The 17,928-nt window shown below is 60.6% G+C and overlaps 2 protein-coding genes across 6 annotated transcripts in view; one reads left to right on the plus strand and one right to left on the minus strand.

Annotated features, from left to right (window-relative positions):
- Positions 1–884: 884 nt before the first annotated feature.
- Positions 885–7,128, minus strand: RAB26 (RAB26, member RAS oncogene family). 5 transcript variants are annotated; one of them, XM_059153975.1, is made up of 9 exons: positions 6,773–7,128; positions 5,623–5,733; positions 2,960–3,001; positions 2,787–2,853; positions 2,532–2,584; positions 2,152–2,307; positions 1,997–2,053; positions 1,821–1,897; positions 885–1,258 (listed from the first exon to the last, which is right to left on the minus strand). In XM_059153975.1, the coding sequence occupies exons 1-9, from the start codon at positions 6,962–6,964 to the stop codon at positions 1,147–1,149; spliced, it is 867 nt and encodes a 288-aa protein (XP_059009958.1). In that variant the 5' UTR covers positions 6,965–7,128; the 3' UTR covers positions 885–1,146. The 5 variants fall into 5 exon arrangements, with proteins under 5 accessions (XP_059009958.1, XP_059009961.1, XP_059009960.1 ...); XM_059153978.1 differs by having other exon boundaries at positions 2,152–2,217; positions 6,773–7,127; XM_059153977.1 differs by having other exon boundaries at positions 2,152–2,229; positions 6,773–7,127.
- Positions 7,129–15,205: 8,077 nt separating this feature from the next.
- PKD1 (polycystin 1, transient receptor potential channel interacting) overlaps positions 15,206–17,928 on the plus strand; it is a 41,465-nt gene continuing 38,742 nt past the window's right edge. The window contains exon 1 of the mRNA XM_059154405.1: positions 15,206–15,642. Coding sequence (XP_059010388.1) covers positions 15,428–15,642 — 215 coding nt within the window. The 5' untranslated portion in view covers positions 15,206–15,427. The remainder of the gene's footprint in view (positions 15,643–17,928) is intronic.

Consider the following 17,928-nt stretch of genomic DNA (forward strand, 5'->3'; position numbering starts at 1 on the left):
AAGTGTTTAAAGGAGCATCAAAGGGGGCATATCATAAGGAAAAGTTGTGAGATGGCCTACTGGGCCAGCAGGGGAATCCCAGTCCCTGCCCCGCTCGCCACACCCACCAAAGTGCCATGTACACGGAACTAGCGATGTACGAATTACTCCCCTTGCGTGTGCTTGGGCTCAGACCTTTGGAGATCACTTTCCTCTGAGCCTGCCGCTGTCTCAAGTAAACCTCCTATCCCCCAAGGTCTCTGAGTGCCACTTGGTTCTTCGGTTGAGTGATCCAGTCTGAGTTCCACAACAGGAGCACCAGCTCGTCTCCCAGCAGTCTTTGGAGAAAGCCAAGGGAGAAGGATGGTCATACCATGACTCCCCCTCTGTTGGAACTGCCTTCTCCATATTTCCCTATAAGGCCAGAAATACTGGGGGCTTTTTCGGCCCCTGCTTTCAGTAGGTCAGGAACTCTTTTTAATTCTTCACTAACAGGCCATGGAGCTCTGTTTTCTATTCCGCTGGGTCTTTGAAGGGCGAGGGGAGTGGACATGAACCACTTAGGCTCTCCCATGCTCCCTAGAGACCATTGGGGTTCCAAGCAACCTAGTTACGGGCGGGGTGCCACTCTCTCAGTGTTAAAGATGATCAGTACTTTTTTTTTTTTTTAAGATTTTATTTGTTTATTTGACAGATCACAGTAGACAGAGAGGCAGGCAGAGAGAGAGAGGGAAGCAGGCTCCCTGCTGAGCAGAAAGCCCGATGCGGGACTTGATCCCAGGACCCTGAGATCATGACCTGAGCCGAAGGCAGCGGCTTAACCCACTGAGCCACCCAGGTGCCCCGATGATCTGTACTTTGCCGAGGGGTCTAAAGGGGGATTTTCAGCAGAAGAGAGACGCAGGCCAGAAAACACAACTTTATTCACTAGAACTGAAAACAAAGCTTATTAATCTGAAGATAGACTTGAAGATTTGAGTACATGAAGCGCACTACCAGCCCCTGGCTTGACTTCCCCACGCAAGGTTTCAGGTGAGGCTGGCGGTTCTAGTTTCTCTGACCTTCTGTGATTTCCCACATGCTGTTCATCTATTACAAAGCCCCAACCTTGACATTCTCCAAGGTAGCAAGAAAGGAGGTCTGTGTTGATGTTGGAACCAGAGTCTCCTAGTGTGTGAGCTGGAAGCAGGTGGCTCTGGTCCTTGGGGCACAAATACATGGTATGGTTTGCGGTGCAGCCCTCGGCCCAGGCACAGGCAGGAGTCCTGGCTTTCCCTGCCTGGACAGGGAAAAAGGGGACAGCCAAAGACAAGGCTTTCTCTAGGGGTTAGGCACTGGGGCCCAGCCTCAAGGCTGGGCGTGTCCAGGAGGGGGCAGCAGAGGGACCTGCACTGGCTGCTCCCTCCTGTACCCAAGACCCTTGCTTTTCCTTCAGGGCCCTCAGGCAGCAGCAGGTGAAGGGAGGTGCAGACCCACTGGCTCCTTACAGCCTCTTGGGCCTGAGCCTCTGGGAAAGGTAAGACTTCGTCTGGGAGTCCCAGGAACGGATATCCGAGGATTGAGTGCGGGATGATTGAATTGGGGGGCGGGGGCTATGGAATCTCCATCCAGCCTTGCAGGGCCCTCCCAAGTTCAGGGTATGCAGCAGGAGGCGCTTCGGCCCTCCCTCTTGACATAGTCGTGCAGCCGGAAGCGGGGCTCACTGGGGGCCTTCATGGAGCGCTGCTTCAACTCCCTGTGGGGCGGGAGTGACCATGGGACAGAGTGGCTTCTACCCCAGCAAGAACAGACTCAGGTGTGGGGGGCGTTCTTCCTGGTCCAGGAAGCAGACTAGGACTTACTTTGCAATGGCAGTGAAGGCCAAGTCCACGTTGAGGCCTGTCTTGGCACTGGTCTCCATGAAGGGCAGCCCATACTCCTGCAAACAGGTGCTGCCAGCCAGGTGGCAGCCTGATGGGGACAGCCCGAGTCCTGGACCCCAGGGACACCGCTGGCCACCCACCCTGCCCTGGCTCACCTTGGCCAGCTTCTCCCCATCCTCCCTCTTGACCGCACGCTCCTGGGCAGAGTCCACCTGGCACGGGGGTCTTGGTGAGAAACGGCCCTGGGCTTGCCCGTCCCTCACCCCCCCAACAAGAGCCAGGGTGGAGGAGGGTGGGCCCGGGCGCTCACCTTGTTCCCCAGCAGCATAAGCACCACATCATGCTGGGCGTACTCCTGGGTCTCGGTCAGCCAGGCCTGGGGGGCAAGCTGAGGCCAGCTGGAGCCTGGCACTCCTGCGTGCCCCTTGCCCCTCCAGGCCACACTGCACAAAGCGCCTGTTGGGCTCTGGCCGACGGGAGGGGCCCAGAAATAGTGGTCCCCATGCCAGGCTGAGGCATCGCTGACAAGTACCTTTGACAGAGCTAGAAGGTCCCCAGACCCCGTTTGGCTCTCAGGCACCCCGAGCCGCCAGAGGGGCCACTTCTCCCTGTCAGTAGGGTGCTCAGCCCTCTGGGACCCTAATGCCGACATGGCCTGTTCCGACCACCACAAGGGGGGAAAACACTGACCTGGATATTGTCAAAGGAGGCCTTGTTGGTGACATCATAGAGCAGCAGCAGTGCTGGGGGCAGAGGGCCCGTGAGAACACTGCCAGGGCCCACAGCACCTTCCTGTCACCCACACCCTCGGGCATCGCAGCCTCCACACTGCCTGCCGTGCACGCTCCCAGGGCACCTTCCTCTGAGCAGAGGCCAGGGCAGCAGGGCACCCGGGGGGCACAGCCTCCTGTTTCCTGGGGCTGGCGCCCATGCCCACCAGCTCACCATGGGCGTCGCGGTAGTAGGCGTGGGTGACGCTTCGGAACCGCTCCTGGCCTGCTGTGTCCCAGATCTGCAGTGACAGGCACAGCCCACCAGTCAGGGCTGCCAGCCCCTGTCCCTCACCCACCCCCGACCCTTCCACTCACCACCCGCCCCCCCCCCCCGCCGCCTCTCACCTGCAGCTTCACCTTCATGCCATCCACATCCAGAACTTTGTTCTGAAAGACAGCCAGCCAGCTCTGCTGAGCCCCGCAGCTAGAGACAGTGCTGCCCCCTTCTGGGGGGCTCCTGAGGGTGCAGTGGGGGTGGCCGCAGTGCCAGGCCAGGACTGAGCCTGAGATCGAGCAGCCCCTGGCATGCCCCCGAAATTCACTCTTATCCTGTCTGCCCCTCAGCTGGCTGGTTCTATCCCCGATGCCCACCTCCTGGTTCTCGTCTGGCCACTTCGCCTCCCTGAACCTGCAGGTAAACTTGCGCCTTGAACCCATATCCTGGGATCCCCCCAGCTCTCCCCGCCCCCGTGCCTGGTAATTTCTAGGCCCCTCTCCCACTCAGCTGGCCCTCCTGATGGACTTGGAGGTGGCTGCCCCCCGCAGCCGGCCCTGTCCCGTCCCGGGCCACGTGTGTGCTTTCTCTGCCCACCTCAGAGGCCTGGCACACGGCCCCTGCCGCTCCACCGCCCTCAATGACGCAGCCCAGTCAGTCGTGGTTTGACTCCACGACTGACTGGGCTGACCCTCCCCCTCCTCCCTGCCCTGCCACAGCACCTCTCCGGACCAGCCCTGCTGCCTCACCTCCCCCTGGCGCCTAGCCCTAGTCTGCTTCCCCACACCTCCTTGCCAGCTCAGGCTCACCACATGCATCTGTCCCCGTACCCTGGCAGCCTGCCAATGCCTGCCCGCAGGCCCAGAGGCCCTGCCCCAACCCCTCTGAGGGGCCATCAGCTGCTCACAGCTCTACACGTGATGCTGCTTCTGCTCAGAGAGCCACCCACACGACTTAGGTGAAGTCATCCTGGTATAACCCCAGGCCCATTACTAACATTCTGTGCCTCAGTCTCTCCATCCACAAATGGGGATAACCATCACAGTGGTTTTCTGAGCTACTGTGTGCAAAGTACTGAGGATTGGCCCAGAGCAAGAGCTAAATATTTGCTCAAATTTAAAAGACTCCCTTCCTGGGGCACCTGGGTGGCTCAGTGGGTTAGGCCTCTGCCTTCAGCTCAGGTCATGATCTCAGGGTCCTGGGATCAAGCCCCGCATCGGACTCTCTGCTTAGCGGGGAGCCTACTTCCCCCTCTCTCTGCTTGCCTCTGCCTACCTGTGATCTCTCTCTCTCTCTGTGTCAAATAAAAAATAAATAAATAAATAAATAAATAAATAAATAAAATAAAAGACTCCCTTCCTGCTGGGACAACAGCTGCCACAGGACAGGACCTAGTACAGTAACCACAGAGCCCAGAATCTGTCCCGATACACGGTGGGTGCACATTGAGTATTTGCTGGCTAGTAATGGTCTCCCAGCAGGCCCTCGAAGTTCAGAACTACTGGCAGGGAGTGGCCCAATCCCACGGTTACCATCTGCTGGGTGGGGCTGGGGCCTGCCAACCACTGGCTGAGGGCCTGGTGGCCTCTGGCCCTGGCAGGTGGGACCACACCGCCTCCCTCTTCCCTGAGCTCCTGCTGTCAGAGTGCTTCTGGGTCTCCCAGGAACCAGTGGCAAAGCCATCTGCCAGGCAAAGAGGAGGCTGGGGAGGACACCCCGCCTTCACTGGCACCCTTGAACTGGGGTGTGAACCAAGCGGCCTCACCTCCCTCACCACCTGCCCCAGAACCAAGAGGGAGGTGAGAAGGGGGAAGTTGGGGCCAAAACAGGCTAAGGACCACGTGTCCAGAGCCTACACTGTCCCTTTCTGGCACTTGAATCCTTGTTTCATCTCAGAAGACTTAAGGGGAACTGCACCCCCAAGCAGGGTAACTAATGGCTCCCCAGACTGGAGGGAGCCCCCTTTTCCGTTCCCAGAATGGGCCTCCCTCCCAGTCTTCCGCCAACTGGGTCTAATTAAAGGGTGAGAAAAATGCAAATTTGGGATTTGTCTAGAACACACCAGCACCTTGGCAAGACGCTCAGACTTTAGACTGGTGGGTAGAGGGGGCTCGGCTGCTCTGGCTCTCGTCATTCCCTGCTGGCCCCACAGGCTGTTAGGGTGTCAGGGGCATGTGGGGAGCCCTGAAACGCAGGGGCACTCCCCCCTGCCCAAAAAAACCCCAGAGACACAGCCCTCCTGCTGGGGGCAATGTGGGAGGGGGCTCTGGCAGAGGGGAACAGCCCGGTGGGATCGTTTCCTGTGAGCTTCCTTGCCCAAGGGTAGGGACCCCCCAACCCCCAGCTCCAAGAGGGGGCATGTGCCCCACAGCCACTTCTCTCTTCGGTCCTTGGCAGGCTGCCTGGCCTCTGTGTACAGTGGGGCAGTGATGTTTTCCTCCCAAGGGAACATGGGCTTGAGTTCCCTCTGATGGCCACCCCCTGGGGCACCCAGCCCACCCACCCTGAGGCACAGAATACAGCCCCAGGCACAGGGAGTGCAACCCTCTGCTTCAGTCACATGCCACCCTCACCCGTCTCCAGGACCCTTAGGGTATCCAGAGTTGGAGCATTTTGGTGGTTAAGGCATCTCACCTCAACCACCTTGACCCTGAGCGTCCCAACCAGGATGTACCCCAGGGCTAAGGGAGAACACTACCCAGGTGTATTGTGAGAACTTAATGACGGTGCAGGGGGGTGGGGCAGGGCATGGCTGGGTCGGCTCAGTGCTGAGGACATCAGCCTCCATTCTCACCCGGAAGTCGATGCCCACAGTGGAGATGAAGGTCCCCGCCAGGAATGCCCCATCCTTGAAGCGCACGAGCAGGCAGGTCTTCCCCACACCTGAGTCCCCCACCAGCATGACCTGGGGCAGTAGGATGATTAGAGGTGTTAGGACCAGAGGGGACCGAGTTGCTGGCCCACCCAGAGAGGTGTCTGGTCTTTCCTGAGCTGGCCTGGTCAGGAGTAGACGAACTATCCCAGGCCTGCAAGGAGGAGGCCTGGGGGAGACAGGGCATCTATGGTCCCAGCTTCCACCTCCAGAAGGTTCGGTCCCCTTTCGCTTGAACAGTAGTCTGTCTCAATTAGTGGGGAGTGGGGGTGGCTGCTTCCATCCAGGGCCCTACCTAATGCCACCCCCAGACCCTAGACACCCAAGCTTGATCTGGAAGGGGAGCTTTTGGGGCTTGGTAGGGAGTGGAGTCTGGAGGTTGGTGCCTGAAGACCTTTGGAGAGGCCTCTGGGGGTAGAGACCATGGGGCTTCTTCTAATCTCATAAGATTCTGGAGGAATTTGCCACATGAGGTCAGATCTTGGCCTGAGAAGGCCCAGGTCGGGTGTGGGGACCAAGACCAAGAGGGAGCAATCAGGCCTCCCCCTCATCCACCCTTCCCCCAGCCTGCTGTCAAAGGCTCCAAAACCTGAAGACAGTGGGGACAACCCCTCCGCAGGCTTCTGCCTAGGTCTGAAGGAGGCCCCAGTGTTCCCCACCCCATTGGCAAACCTCTTCTTAGTCTCCCCTTTCCCCCAAAAAAGAGGAGACCCACAGACCTGGGGGTGAGGGAAGGCAGCATATGGGAAATGGTGAAACTGGGGCTCGGGTGGGTGCGGGGGCCATTAGGGAATGGGGAGGGAGTGCCTGCCAGGTTCGGGACCCCTTGTCCGACCCTGCCAGCTGGGGCGTTAGGGGACAGGCCATGCCAGCTGTTCGGTATCTGAAATCCGGGTCTGACAGCTGTGTGTGTATGCCGTGCGCGGTGTCAGCCGTGCCAGCTACAGGGTGCCGCTCGGGCGGGCTCCCTGCCCAGGGTCCGCGGAGCCCTTCATACCCTCTCCGACCCCTCCCCGCTGGGCTCAGTCCGAGCGCCACCTGCTGCACTTGCGTGGGGTGGGGGTCGGCTCACCTTGAAGGCGACGTCGTAGAAGTCGCCCCCGCCAAGCGAGGGCCGGCCGGGCTGCGGGGGCCCGTTGGGCCGCGCCTGGGGGACAGGTCGCGCAGTCCCAGGGCGCGCGGGCCGGGACCCATTGGCGGCGGGCAGCGCGGAGGCAGCGGGCGCGCTGGCCCCCTTGGTCTTGGGGGTCTTCTTCCTGGACATGGCGGGCGGGCACTCAGGGAGCTCCCGCTGCAGCCGCCGCGCTCCGGGCAGCCCAGCTCCCCGCGCTCACGGAGCGCTACGCGGACCCGAACCCGTCCCGCGGCAGCGGTGGCCGCGGCATCCCCGGCACCCAGCTCCCCGCCGCCCCGCCCCCGCGCCCCACAGCCGGCAGCCACTTAGGCCCGGCCTCCCGCCGCCGCCGCCAATGGCCGCGTTGGGGCGGGGGCATGCAAATAAGCCGCCCGCCCGGGGGCGGGGTCACAAGGACCCGGCACTGCCCTAGGTGTGCCGGGTGGGCGCGCCTCTGCCGGGTGCGGGCAGCTCCTACCCTGCCCTCGGGCCCCGCGACCCCGCTCCGTGGCCACCTCCGTGGGGCGCTGGGCCTGTCACTTCCCCGCGCTCTGTACACCACTCCTCCCTCACGAGATGGCCTCTGGGCCTGGGACCGGGTGGGTGGAGGAGAGTGCCCCGAGACTGGGGTGCTGAGGCAGTGGGACTGCGTGGGGCCGACACCTTGGATTTCTGTCTCTTCTCAGCCAGAGATGCCAGCTGGCCTGCTGTGTCCCCACTTCTCCCCTTGGGGCAGGCAAACAAACCCCGGGCGCTCGGAGCACTCCTGGCTCAGCTGACAGCTGGTTATGGGCAGCAGGACAAGCTGGCGCTTGAGAGCGGCAGGGCGCTCTCCCCCGCAGCTTCTGCCCGCTGGGCTGAAGCCCCAGGATCCTTGGGTAAGAGGAAATCCGAGTTACAGGAGCAGCAAGTGCTCTGAGTGGCTCTAACCCCCGGGGTTCTGGGAGGAGAAGGAGGTGGGAGGCCCCAGGAGGCGGCTAGCTCCTTGGCCTTCTGGTGCCAGGTTGTGGCCCCAAGGAGGCCAAGTGCTGACTGTCCCACCCCATGCTGGTCCCTGGCAGACCAGTCTCCAGAACCTGACACCTCCCCTGAACTGTCTGTTTCCACCCAGGATTCTCCGGGCTTGAGAATAAGGCTGAGATGATCCTGGGACCCCAAAAGTAGTGAGCCAACATGGGGCTTGCGGGCAGCGAGTGTAGGCAGAAGGGCAGTGGTTCTGGGATCAGCCTCTGCTCTATACTCCTGTGGCATCTGGAGGGATGGCCTGGCTGTCCCCCAGGATGTGACAGCTGTCACATGGCCCCTAGCCCATTCAGAGCCCAATAATGATAATGGACAGAAGCTGCCTCTAGGGCTCTGAGGTCTCGGAGAACACAGCCAGGGATGACCCAGGGGGTTCTGGCGGGGCCCTGCATGGGAGAGGCTGCTGGAAGCTGCCTTTTATTGTGTGTCAGCCACAAGTCGTCCTCAAAACTATCCTGTGAGGTGGGTGGTGCCAGATCCCCAGTGACTGGGTGGGAAAACTGAGGCCCAGAGGAGGGAAGAGAGCTGTCCAAGGTCACCAGACTGGAAGGTGACAGAGCCAGGATTTGTGCCTGGGAACTCCGGATCCAGAGAACAACCCTGGCGGCATTGGCCCAGGACTCGGGAAATCCATCCCTCAAGGCCTTGTCAGAGCTGGGGGGCAAACCTGGCGAAGCCCTCTGAGAGCCCCTGGGCCTCCTTTCTTGTCTCACTCCTCAGGACCCCCCACTTCTTCCAGGCCAATGTCCATATGTGTGGGTCAAGGGGCTTGGGGTGGAGGGTCAGCTCCCACTGCTGGGGCCCTGGGGATAGCAGGTGTCCGACACTCCATGAGGCCAATTTCAGGGTGGCTGGCCCAGGCTCTCAGCCCATGCCCACTGACCCCTGGGTCCCAGGCAAGAGGTTTCCTATCTCCTCCTGTCAGCTGTTGCCCAAGGGAAACCAGAAGGGAGTTTGGGTGCCCTAGGGGTGGGGGCTGTAGGTAAGGCAGCTGAGTTGAGGGTGAGGGCTAGTGCTAATGGGGTAACCAGGAAGAGAGAGTGGGGAGCCAGGAGGGGAGGAAGGCTGAAAGCAGCCGAAGAGAACTACTTGACCTTGAAACATTTAAAATTAGAAGAATATATGTAAAAACCCAGGTCTCTGATTTCTTCCAAAGGGAGAGAGTTGTGCTCGCTTTGGCAGCACATATACTAAAGGGAGAAAGTTCTAGGACCCCGGATCATGCATTCTTTGTGCTTCTCTTGCCTTCCAGCCATCCTCCTAATCTTTGATCATTATGTCCCTTGGTTCCTCCATTTGCCATCTGTCTCACTCTCTGGAATGGAAGTTCTCTGGGTACAGGAAGCAGCTTGTCTTGGTCACTGCCATATCCCTGGCAGCTGGCTGCAGGCCTTGATTAACTTACTAAATTGGTGAAAGAAATATGAGTTAGAAACGGGCCCCACTTCAGGACACATCATTGCTAACAAGGATAAGGCAGCCTGCGTCGCAGTGTGCAGTGAGGCAAGCCTAGAATAATCAAGTAGCTCAAGCAGGGCTCTGTTGGGGAGGGACATTTGATCTGGGCTTTGAAGGCTGAGCAGGAGTCCAACAGGAGAGGATACAGAGAGTCTTGCTAGGTGGGGGGAGTGAACACATGCAGGGTCAGAGCGCCAGTAGGCAGGCATTCGGAGGAGCAGAGGCCAAAGTGTGGTCCAGTTGCTTGGAGGAAATCCAGCTGGTAACGCAGGAGGGGGCTAGGTTCTAAAGTGAACTTGAATGTTTAGCCTAGGAGCTTGGAAACTGTTCAGCGAGAAGTAGGGAGCCATGCCTGGTTTCTGAGCAAAGCAGCACAGGACACTGCTACAGGCATACAGGGGGCGAGAGGAGAGGGGCGCGGTGCAGCCTGTAGACAGGGAGATGCATTGGAGTGGCTAGCAGAAACCCTGGGGGAGGGAACAGGGGCAGAGGAGACCTTCCAGAAATACAGAATCTGCAGGCCTGATGGTGAGGCAAGAAGAGAGCCCCTGGGGCAGAGGCGGTGGAGCGCTGAGGCACGGGACGGCAAGTTCTTTGGCCTCCGGTCAGGCAGGAAGGCCTCTGTCCCCAGCCTCTGGCTCTGGGATTGCTCTGACCAATACGCAGGGCAGAAGTGACCCCATGTCCGTTTCCAGACCCAGACCCTACAGACGGGCAGCCCCTATTTCCTGTGTCCTGAAACACTCGTTCTTGGAGCCTGGCGGCCCCACTGTGAGACAGCCCAGGTGGCCTCGTGAAGAATCCCAGAGGAAAAGGAGTCCACTTGCCACCCAGGAAGTCGTCCGGCGATGGGTGCTCTGGTCCTGGGGTTCCATGCTGACCAGAAACAGCTGTCCCCACTGAGCCCGGCCCAGATGGCAGATTCAAGAGCATTGGGAGATTTTTTTGTTTTTACACAGCAAGAGATAACTAGACCAGGCTGCCCGCAAGGGGGAGGAAAAGGGCCAGTTTGGTGGGAAAGTTCAGGAGCATGGCCTTGGCTGGACCTGGGCTGCCCAGATTGCCGGGCTGAACTAGAGTGCAGCGTAGGGGAGGGATGCCCGTCACCCTCAACCCTCCTGGCATAGGGCTGACTCTGTTGGACAGACCAAGGTCTCCATGTCCCCATGTCTCCACAGAGAGCTGGAGCAACCCTGCAGCTATTCCTGCCTCACGGGGGATCCTCACCCTTACACTCTCTGGTGGTGCCCGTGCCAGGTACCTTCACAGACTGGGGCCCCCAGCTCTCACATGCCCTCTGACTTGCCCTCCTGGGGGTTTGGCCCCTTGGTCCTGGAGTGCCCAGACACAACAGCCCTCTAGGATCTGTGGCCTGAGGCAGTCTGTCTCTGGAGCCCCCTTTCCAAGTGGGCCAAGTCAGGCAGGCTGGGGCAGGGATCAGAGTTCTTGACCTCTCGGGCCCTGCTTGGAGCCCCTTCCCCCAGGCAGGTAGCCTTCCCTGGCTCCTCCCACCCCCTGTTCTTGCCCCCACCCACTTGGCCACGGACATTGGCTCCCCGTGATTGGGGAGGAGGGTGCAGCCCGGCCTCAGCCCCAGCCTTTGGGCCTCCTGACAGCGCCCAGCCTCCCTACTCTGCCTCCATGGAGCCCCGAATGCGGAGGTCTGTGACTGAGCAGGACTGGGGCTGGGCTGGACTCCAGAGGTCTGTTCTGAAGGGGAGAGTGGTGAAGATAAGCCCTGTGACCCCAGAGCACCTCCAGTAAGTCAGTCCTCAGGAAGTTAGCTGTCTGCGATCTCAGGGGAGGGACCCTGGCGGGGAAGGGTGCCCGCAGGCAGGAGCCGCAGCTGGATCCCTGGCGTGCTGAGGGACCCCGAGAATGTGGTGTCTCTGGACCCCTCCCCTCTCCCTGAAACGAGGGGGCGGGAGGAGCTGATCTCTGAGGTCCCTTCCAGCTCCAGCACCTTCTGTTCTAGGAAATCCACGTGAACGTTGCTATAGAGACAGCATAGAGGAGCCGCAGCAGCTCGGAATTGGACCTCCACCCAGAAGAGAGAGGAAAGAGTCACCCCAGGAAACAGCTGACGTCAGGGGTGTGTTCGCCCCTCCCCCACGCCAGGTGCCTAGGGGCCACGCTGAGTGTCCTGCTCCCTCCAGGACACACCCCACACCCCACCTGCCGTGGGCTCACCTTTGTGGCCCTGAGGCCCTCCTGGGCAAGTGGTAAGGGGTGGGCGTCCGCCCCGCCTCCGTGGGACAGGAACTGTTGGGTTGGGGCTGGGCAGGGGGCTGTTCCCTTGGCGGTGTGCCCGCAGGATCTGCCCTCGGGCTTTCCTTCCCACTGCAGCTCGGGGACTCACACCTGAGTGCTCTGGGTGGTGTCAGGATGCAAAACATGCATGCCCTGGAGCCCAGTGCGGGGCGGAGGCGGGCAGGGAGCTGATCAGATCCAGACTCTGCAGCAAGGCACGAGGTGGGCGTGCGAGACCTCGGGCAGGAGGAGCGCAGAGCAGCCCAGGAGCTCCTGACTGCCCTCTGGGGGCAAGGGCTCTGCTTGCATCCGCTGTTCTTGTTTTCTTGATTAGGAAAGGGCCGCGTGATTTGGGGCAGGAGAGCCTGTCAGCAACACAAAAGGTAAAGGCAAGAATCAAAGTTCTTGTTTCCCCCAGACCCTGTGCCCCGGTGGTTACCATTAGGAGGTTTGGTGGGGGAGGTGGGTGTCTGGGTCTCCCGTAGCTGCCGAAACAAATAATCTAGGCAAACACCATGCCCGGCAAAACAGCCCGGACACGTTATCCTACACTCGGGAGGCCACAGGGTGCAGTGAGGCTTCTGGAGCTAAAGCAAGCAGGCTTCTTTCTGGGGGAGAACCCTTGCCTCTTCAGCTTCTGGTGGTCTCCAGCTTGTTTAGACCTGCACATTATATTATACTAAATTCATTGCTTTATGCATGAATATGCATTAAATATATGGAGATGTGACCGTGTCCCCTAAGAATATATATAAAATCACAATTATCTGATCTTTGCACATTTGATAAAATTTTCCTCCCCAGAACAGATCTGGAGAGAGTGTCTTTTCCTGGCGTGGCTCCTACGTTTTCAACTGCTTCCTTCATGATTGGTCTACTTGGGCTTTTTATTTCTGCTGGAATCAGTTCTAATAGTTTGTCTTGTTCTACTGTCTAAATATCAAAAGTTTACAAACAATTGTATGTCATTTCCTTTGTAATTTTTAAAAAGATTTTATTTATTTGTTTGACGTGGTGGGATGAGCAGGTAAAAGGACCCACAGTGCCTCTGGGGAAGAGTGGGGCTGAAGGCCACTTGTTTGCCTAATCATTTCCTCTAATCTTGCCAAAATATTGTTATACAACTTAGAACACAGTGCTGTTCAAACTCTCTTTACCTTTACTGACTTGAAAAACATGGGGAGTGCCTGGATGGCTCAGTGGGTTAAAGCCTCTGCCTTCGGCTCTGGTCACTGGGCTCTCTGCTCAGCGGGAAGCCTGCTTCCTCCCTCTCTCTCTGCCTGCCTCTCTGCCTACTTGTGATCTCCATCTGTCAAATAAATAAATAAAGGCTAGGAGGTGGGAGGCTGTAGAGAGTTCTAGAAGCCCCACGTGGGGGTACATATGAACCTGTGCCGTGAGGGAGGACCAAGACGGGGAACGTGTGGCTGCACCATCCCCAGCCCCTGGCTCTGTTCCTGCGGCCTGAGCCCCTGCTGGGTTCTCCCCTGTAACTTTCCCTGTGCCTCAGCCTCCTCCTTCTCTGAGGCACTCTCAGACTCCCTCCAAGCCCTCTTTCTTCTCCTCTTCTAGGATGGGGTTCCCTGCCTCTGGAGTTTCTCACCTGCCCCAGGTCTGTGCACCCCCTCCCTGCTGCACACCTCGCCTCCAGGTGCACTCTGGGCGCCTTCTCAAGCGGCCTATGGTGCCCCGTTTCCAGAACAACACCCTCCCATTTCCCTCCATGTCCTTCCTCCCTGAGGGCATCTCCACCCAGCCGATAGCCCCTGCACCCATCCCAGCACCCAACCCCCAGCCAGGGCACCATCTGAGCCTCCTTCTCTCCCCAGTCCCAGGTCTCTTCCGGCCTCATCCCATCAACCCCACCTTGCTTTAGACCTCATACCAGTGCTTCCAAACTGGGTTCCCGAGTACTCTGTGAGTCTGCACAAAAACTTTCCTGAAGCCCAGGAGGGCTCTACAGTCCCTCCCCATTCCCCCTTGTGTCTAACTTAAGTCCCTCTCCCTCCTCAGTAGGGAATTGGTCCAAGAGGCCCAGAGTTGGAGACAAAGGGCGCTGTGGGAGTTGAGCCCTGAGAAAGGACCACAGCGGCCAGAGCTGGACTTCACACCCCGCCACCCCGGGGCCACCGGGAGATGCTCTGTTTGTTCCTGGGCCCTTTGACTGCCAGGAAATGGCAGGCGACCGATTCCCTGTTGATCCTTGGCCTTTGCCCGCACAGGACCTCCACCTGTTCCTCCTTGGATCTTTCCTGAGAGTTGGCTCTGGGCTGGATGGGATCCTCCCCCAAGCCCTTAGACATTGGCCTGCTGTCTCCATTACACAGATGAGGACGGGGAGGGATGTGGGTGCCACTTCACGCCCAAGTGAAGAGCAGAGCTGCAGGGTGTCCCACGGTGACCTGCTTGGGCTCTCCCAATGACAGACAACAGGACATGGACCCATCACTTGTGCTTCTAGTTGAGGTGTACCAGTTAGTTCAAATGGAGAGACGGGACACATAAAGGAAGTGTCTTGAGGCCTTGGGATGCAGCCTCAGTCCGGGGCTCAGGACTGTGGCATAGGGGCCTGGTCCTTGTGGGAATCAGCGGACTTACCCCTGTGACCATTTGGCCAACTTAAGTCAGACATCTACTAGCGGCCCAATGGAGGAACAACTTTATGACTTTTTCATTAAAAGTCACAGAGCATAACATCCCCTCTTAAAAAGAGCACAATTCGGTGATTTAAAAAAAATATCTTATTTATTTATTTGACAGAGAGAGAGAGAACCAGTGGGCAGAGAGGCAGGCAGAGAGAAAGGAAGGGAAGCAGGCTCCCCGCTGAGTAAAGAGCCCGATGCGGGGCTCGATCCCAAGACCCTGAGATCATGATCCGAGCTGAAGGGAGAGGCTTAACCCACTGAGCCACCCAGGCGCCCCAATTCGGTGATTTTAAGTGTATTTACAAGCCTATGCACCCAGCACCACTACCTAATTCCAGAACGTCCTCACGGTCTCAGAAGGAAACCACTAGCAGTGACTGCCCCTGCGCCCCCAGCCCCGAGAGCCCCCAGAGGGCTTCGTTTATAGATTTGGAGGGACGCAGGCGGCAGAGACAGCCTCCTTCGCTCGGCCGGCGGGTGGGCGGCGGTGGGGATGCTGCACTGGGCCCCTCTGGCTGAGGCCCGCCGGGGCATCTCTTCCGGGACGGCGGGCACTGGCCCCCACAGCTCGCCGGCGCCACGAGAGGACGTGGCGCGTTTGCCCCGAGCGCCTACCACGTGCGGGGCGCTTGGAATACCGCGGAGCCGCGACCGGACGGTGATGTTCCGAGGTCGCCCGCCGCGGGCTTATCCCTGACGGTGTTTGCACAGCCAGCCGCGACGCTCGCGACTGCGCAGGGCGGAGACGCACGGACGCGGCGGGGACCAGACTCCCGAGGGCGCGGGTGGGGAGCGGTGCAGAGACCCTGCCGCCGCTCGTCAGGAGAAGAGCGGGAGGCCGCGCGGCGTCCCGCCCACTCCCGGAGCCAGGACGGGGCGGGGCCCGGTGGCACCCCACCCCCCGCGGCCGACCTGCAGGGCGAGGGGCGGGGCGAGAAGACGCCCCGCCCCGCCCACCCCGCGCGGCGCCGGGAGGAGGAGGAGCGGCGGCGGCGGGCCCGCACTAGAGCGCGAGCGCGCGACCGCCCGGCCGTGGACGCAGAGCGCGGCCGGGCCCGAACGCCGAGGGCACGTCGCGCAGGCAGACAGGCCGCGGCTGCCGCCGAATCCCGCCCCGCGCCCCGTCATGCCGTCCGCGGGCCCTGCCTGAGCCGCGGCCACTGGCGCCGGGCGGGCTCGGGGGCTCGGGGAGGGGGGCTCGGGGCCGGGCCGGGGCCATGCGCGCGCTGCCCTGACGATGCTGCCCGCCGCGCCCGCCCGCCTGGCGCTCGCCCTGGGCCTGGGCCTGTGGCTTGGGGCGCTGGCGGGGGACACCGGGCGCGGCTGCGGGCCGTGCGCGCCCCCCTGCCTCTGCGGCCCGGCGCCCGGCTCCGCCTGCCGCGTCAACTGCTCCGGCCGCGGACTGCGGACGCTTGGACCCGCGCTGCGCATCCCCGCCGACGCCACCGCGCTGTGAGTACCTCGCCGCCTCGCGCCGCGAGCCGGGCTGTTGCCATGGCGCCGGGCGGGCGCCGGGTCTCAGGGGCGCCCCGGGCGTGGGGCGGCCTCGGCGCGCCTGCACCCTCCGCTCCGGGGAGAGGCCCGGCCGGGCAGGCCGCCGGCCTGGCGGGCCTCGCAGGGCGTGGGCGCGTCCCCGGCCTCTGAAGGGGAAACGGAGTGCGGGCCAGGCCTCTCCCAGGGCGAGGCTCCAGCGCAGTGAGGTCGGCCCGACTAAATAAGGAAAACCCGGGACCGCGGGCGGCCCTCAGCCCCCCTGGCCTGGGCCGGGGCGAGGCCGAAGAATCCCGGCGTCTGCAAACGCAGAAACGTCCCACCGGGTGGGGCTCCGCAGTCGCGAGTCGATGGGGGACCTGAGACAGCGCGCGGGGGCAGGGTGGAAGGTGTTCGAAGGGAACCGGCCGACACTTAGACGCCAATTACGGACTAACAGGATGCAGCCTGGCCTGGGGGATGCTCTGCACCTGGGAGCCCTGCAGCGGGAAGCCGGGAGGAGGAGAGCTCCGTCTGGGATGGCGGGGAAGGCCTCCCGGAAGAGGGGTCTGGACAGAGATGTGAAGGATGTCTGAGGCTTGGCCCGATGCTTGAGGAGGAGTGGGAAGGTGGCGGGAGGACCTCAGGCGGGAACCGTGTGGCCAGGGCAAGGGAGTTGTGCGGGAGTGGGGCAGGACGGGAGGGACCCGTCAAGGGCTCTGATGTGGTCCCCGGACAGTGGGCATGTGAGGTTGCAGAAGTAGTTCAGAACGCTGGCGGGCTGTTGTCCAGTTTCCGTTTTGGAAGTGATGGTGTAGCCTCCATGGAGAACTTGTCAGTTTGTTAGCCCTGTGCCAGGCTCTGGCTGTGATGGATGCCCTCAGAGGCAGAGGTACGGCGAAGATGGCTTTTTACACACGAGAACACAGACTCAGGTGCTGGGACTTGCCCAGGTAACAAGCTGTGGCCAGCACATGGCAGAGCTGGGTTTGACTGAGGTGCTCAGGACACGGAGTTGGAATGACAGGGTGCATGGAACCAGCATTTGCAGATAGTTGTCCCTGGGCTAGCTACAGGCTCAGGTCTGCCGGTCGGCATTCCTATGGTCCTGTTGGGGTTTCTTGGGCACTTTCAGAAGCCAGGACTCCCAGCTGTCTTTGGCCACATGCTGGAATCCACAGGGGGGCATTTAGCATCCTCAGGCTTGTGAAATCTGGGGATGGGTCCTGGAATTTGGTTCTGTGATATTCCCTGGGTACCTCCAGCGCACGGCTGCCTTTAATTTGGGGACCGATGGTCAGCATTCAGATGAATTTGGATGCTGGGGAGTAGGTGGGTGGAGTAGGGGTGGATATTTCTCCTGTGTGCTCTGGAGGTCTTTGGGGTTTTGGTGCGTGGGATTGGGGTGGGGGAAGAGCAGGTCCTCCAGGGCTAGCTGGGGGTCCTGAGGGAGGGTCACGGTGGGCCTGCTGCTTTGTTGCCTGACCCCTTGAGCATTTGCCATCCCGGCTGTCTCTGTGGAGATGGGCTTATTGCGTTCACCAGGATAACTGGATCCGGTCCTCGTTTCTGGATCCTGTGGGTAAAGATGCCTCCGTTTCCGGGAGGCTGGAAGCTGCTGAGGTCAGGCCTGGCTCCTTCTTGTTATGCTCTGCTTCCCCAGGACATGGTGCTGAGCTGGCCTCCAGAAGCTGTGTAGGAAGCAAACAATGCGGGGGCTCAGTCGGGGGCCTGCAGCAGGGTGTGGGCTCTGGAGCCTCTTGGGCATAGTGATGGAGCCCAAGACTAGAGCCTTGCATGTGTCCCTGTAGGATCTGCTCCTGGGTTTTGGAGGTCCTGGGAGCTGGCGGCCTGCCTGGCCCGGCCTGAGCTGGCAGGATTCCCAGGGTTGCTGGCCCCTCTGAGCTTGCAGTGGAACCCTGAGACACGGGGGGATGAAGAACAGGGGAGACCCTACGGTGTTCTTTATACTCCAAAGCTACCTGTGGGAGATTTCTGAAGGCTGGGGACCAGGAACCGAAGAGAAACTGGGCTCTCTCCTGGTTCCCCCAGTTCCCAGCCATTCTGCCTGTCAATCCAACAAGCCCCGTCCTTGGGGAGAGGAAGATAGGGGCGTCCTCTCTAAAGCAGAGGGGCTGAGTGCATAGATGTCAGGCAGCCTTCCAGGTGAGGGTGTGCCCCACAGCCCTGCCTTCTGGGTGGTACCGGCGACCGCCTCTTTTGGGCTCAGGCATGATACCTCTGTCACGGGCCGGACCTGCATATAAG

Source organism: Mustela lutreola, chromosome 17 (genome assembly GCF_030435805.1).
Source record: "Mustela lutreola isolate mMusLut2 chromosome 17, mMusLut2.pri, whole genome shotgun sequence".
NCBI lineage: Eukaryota > Metazoa > Chordata > Mammalia > Carnivora > Mustelidae > Mustela > Mustela lutreola.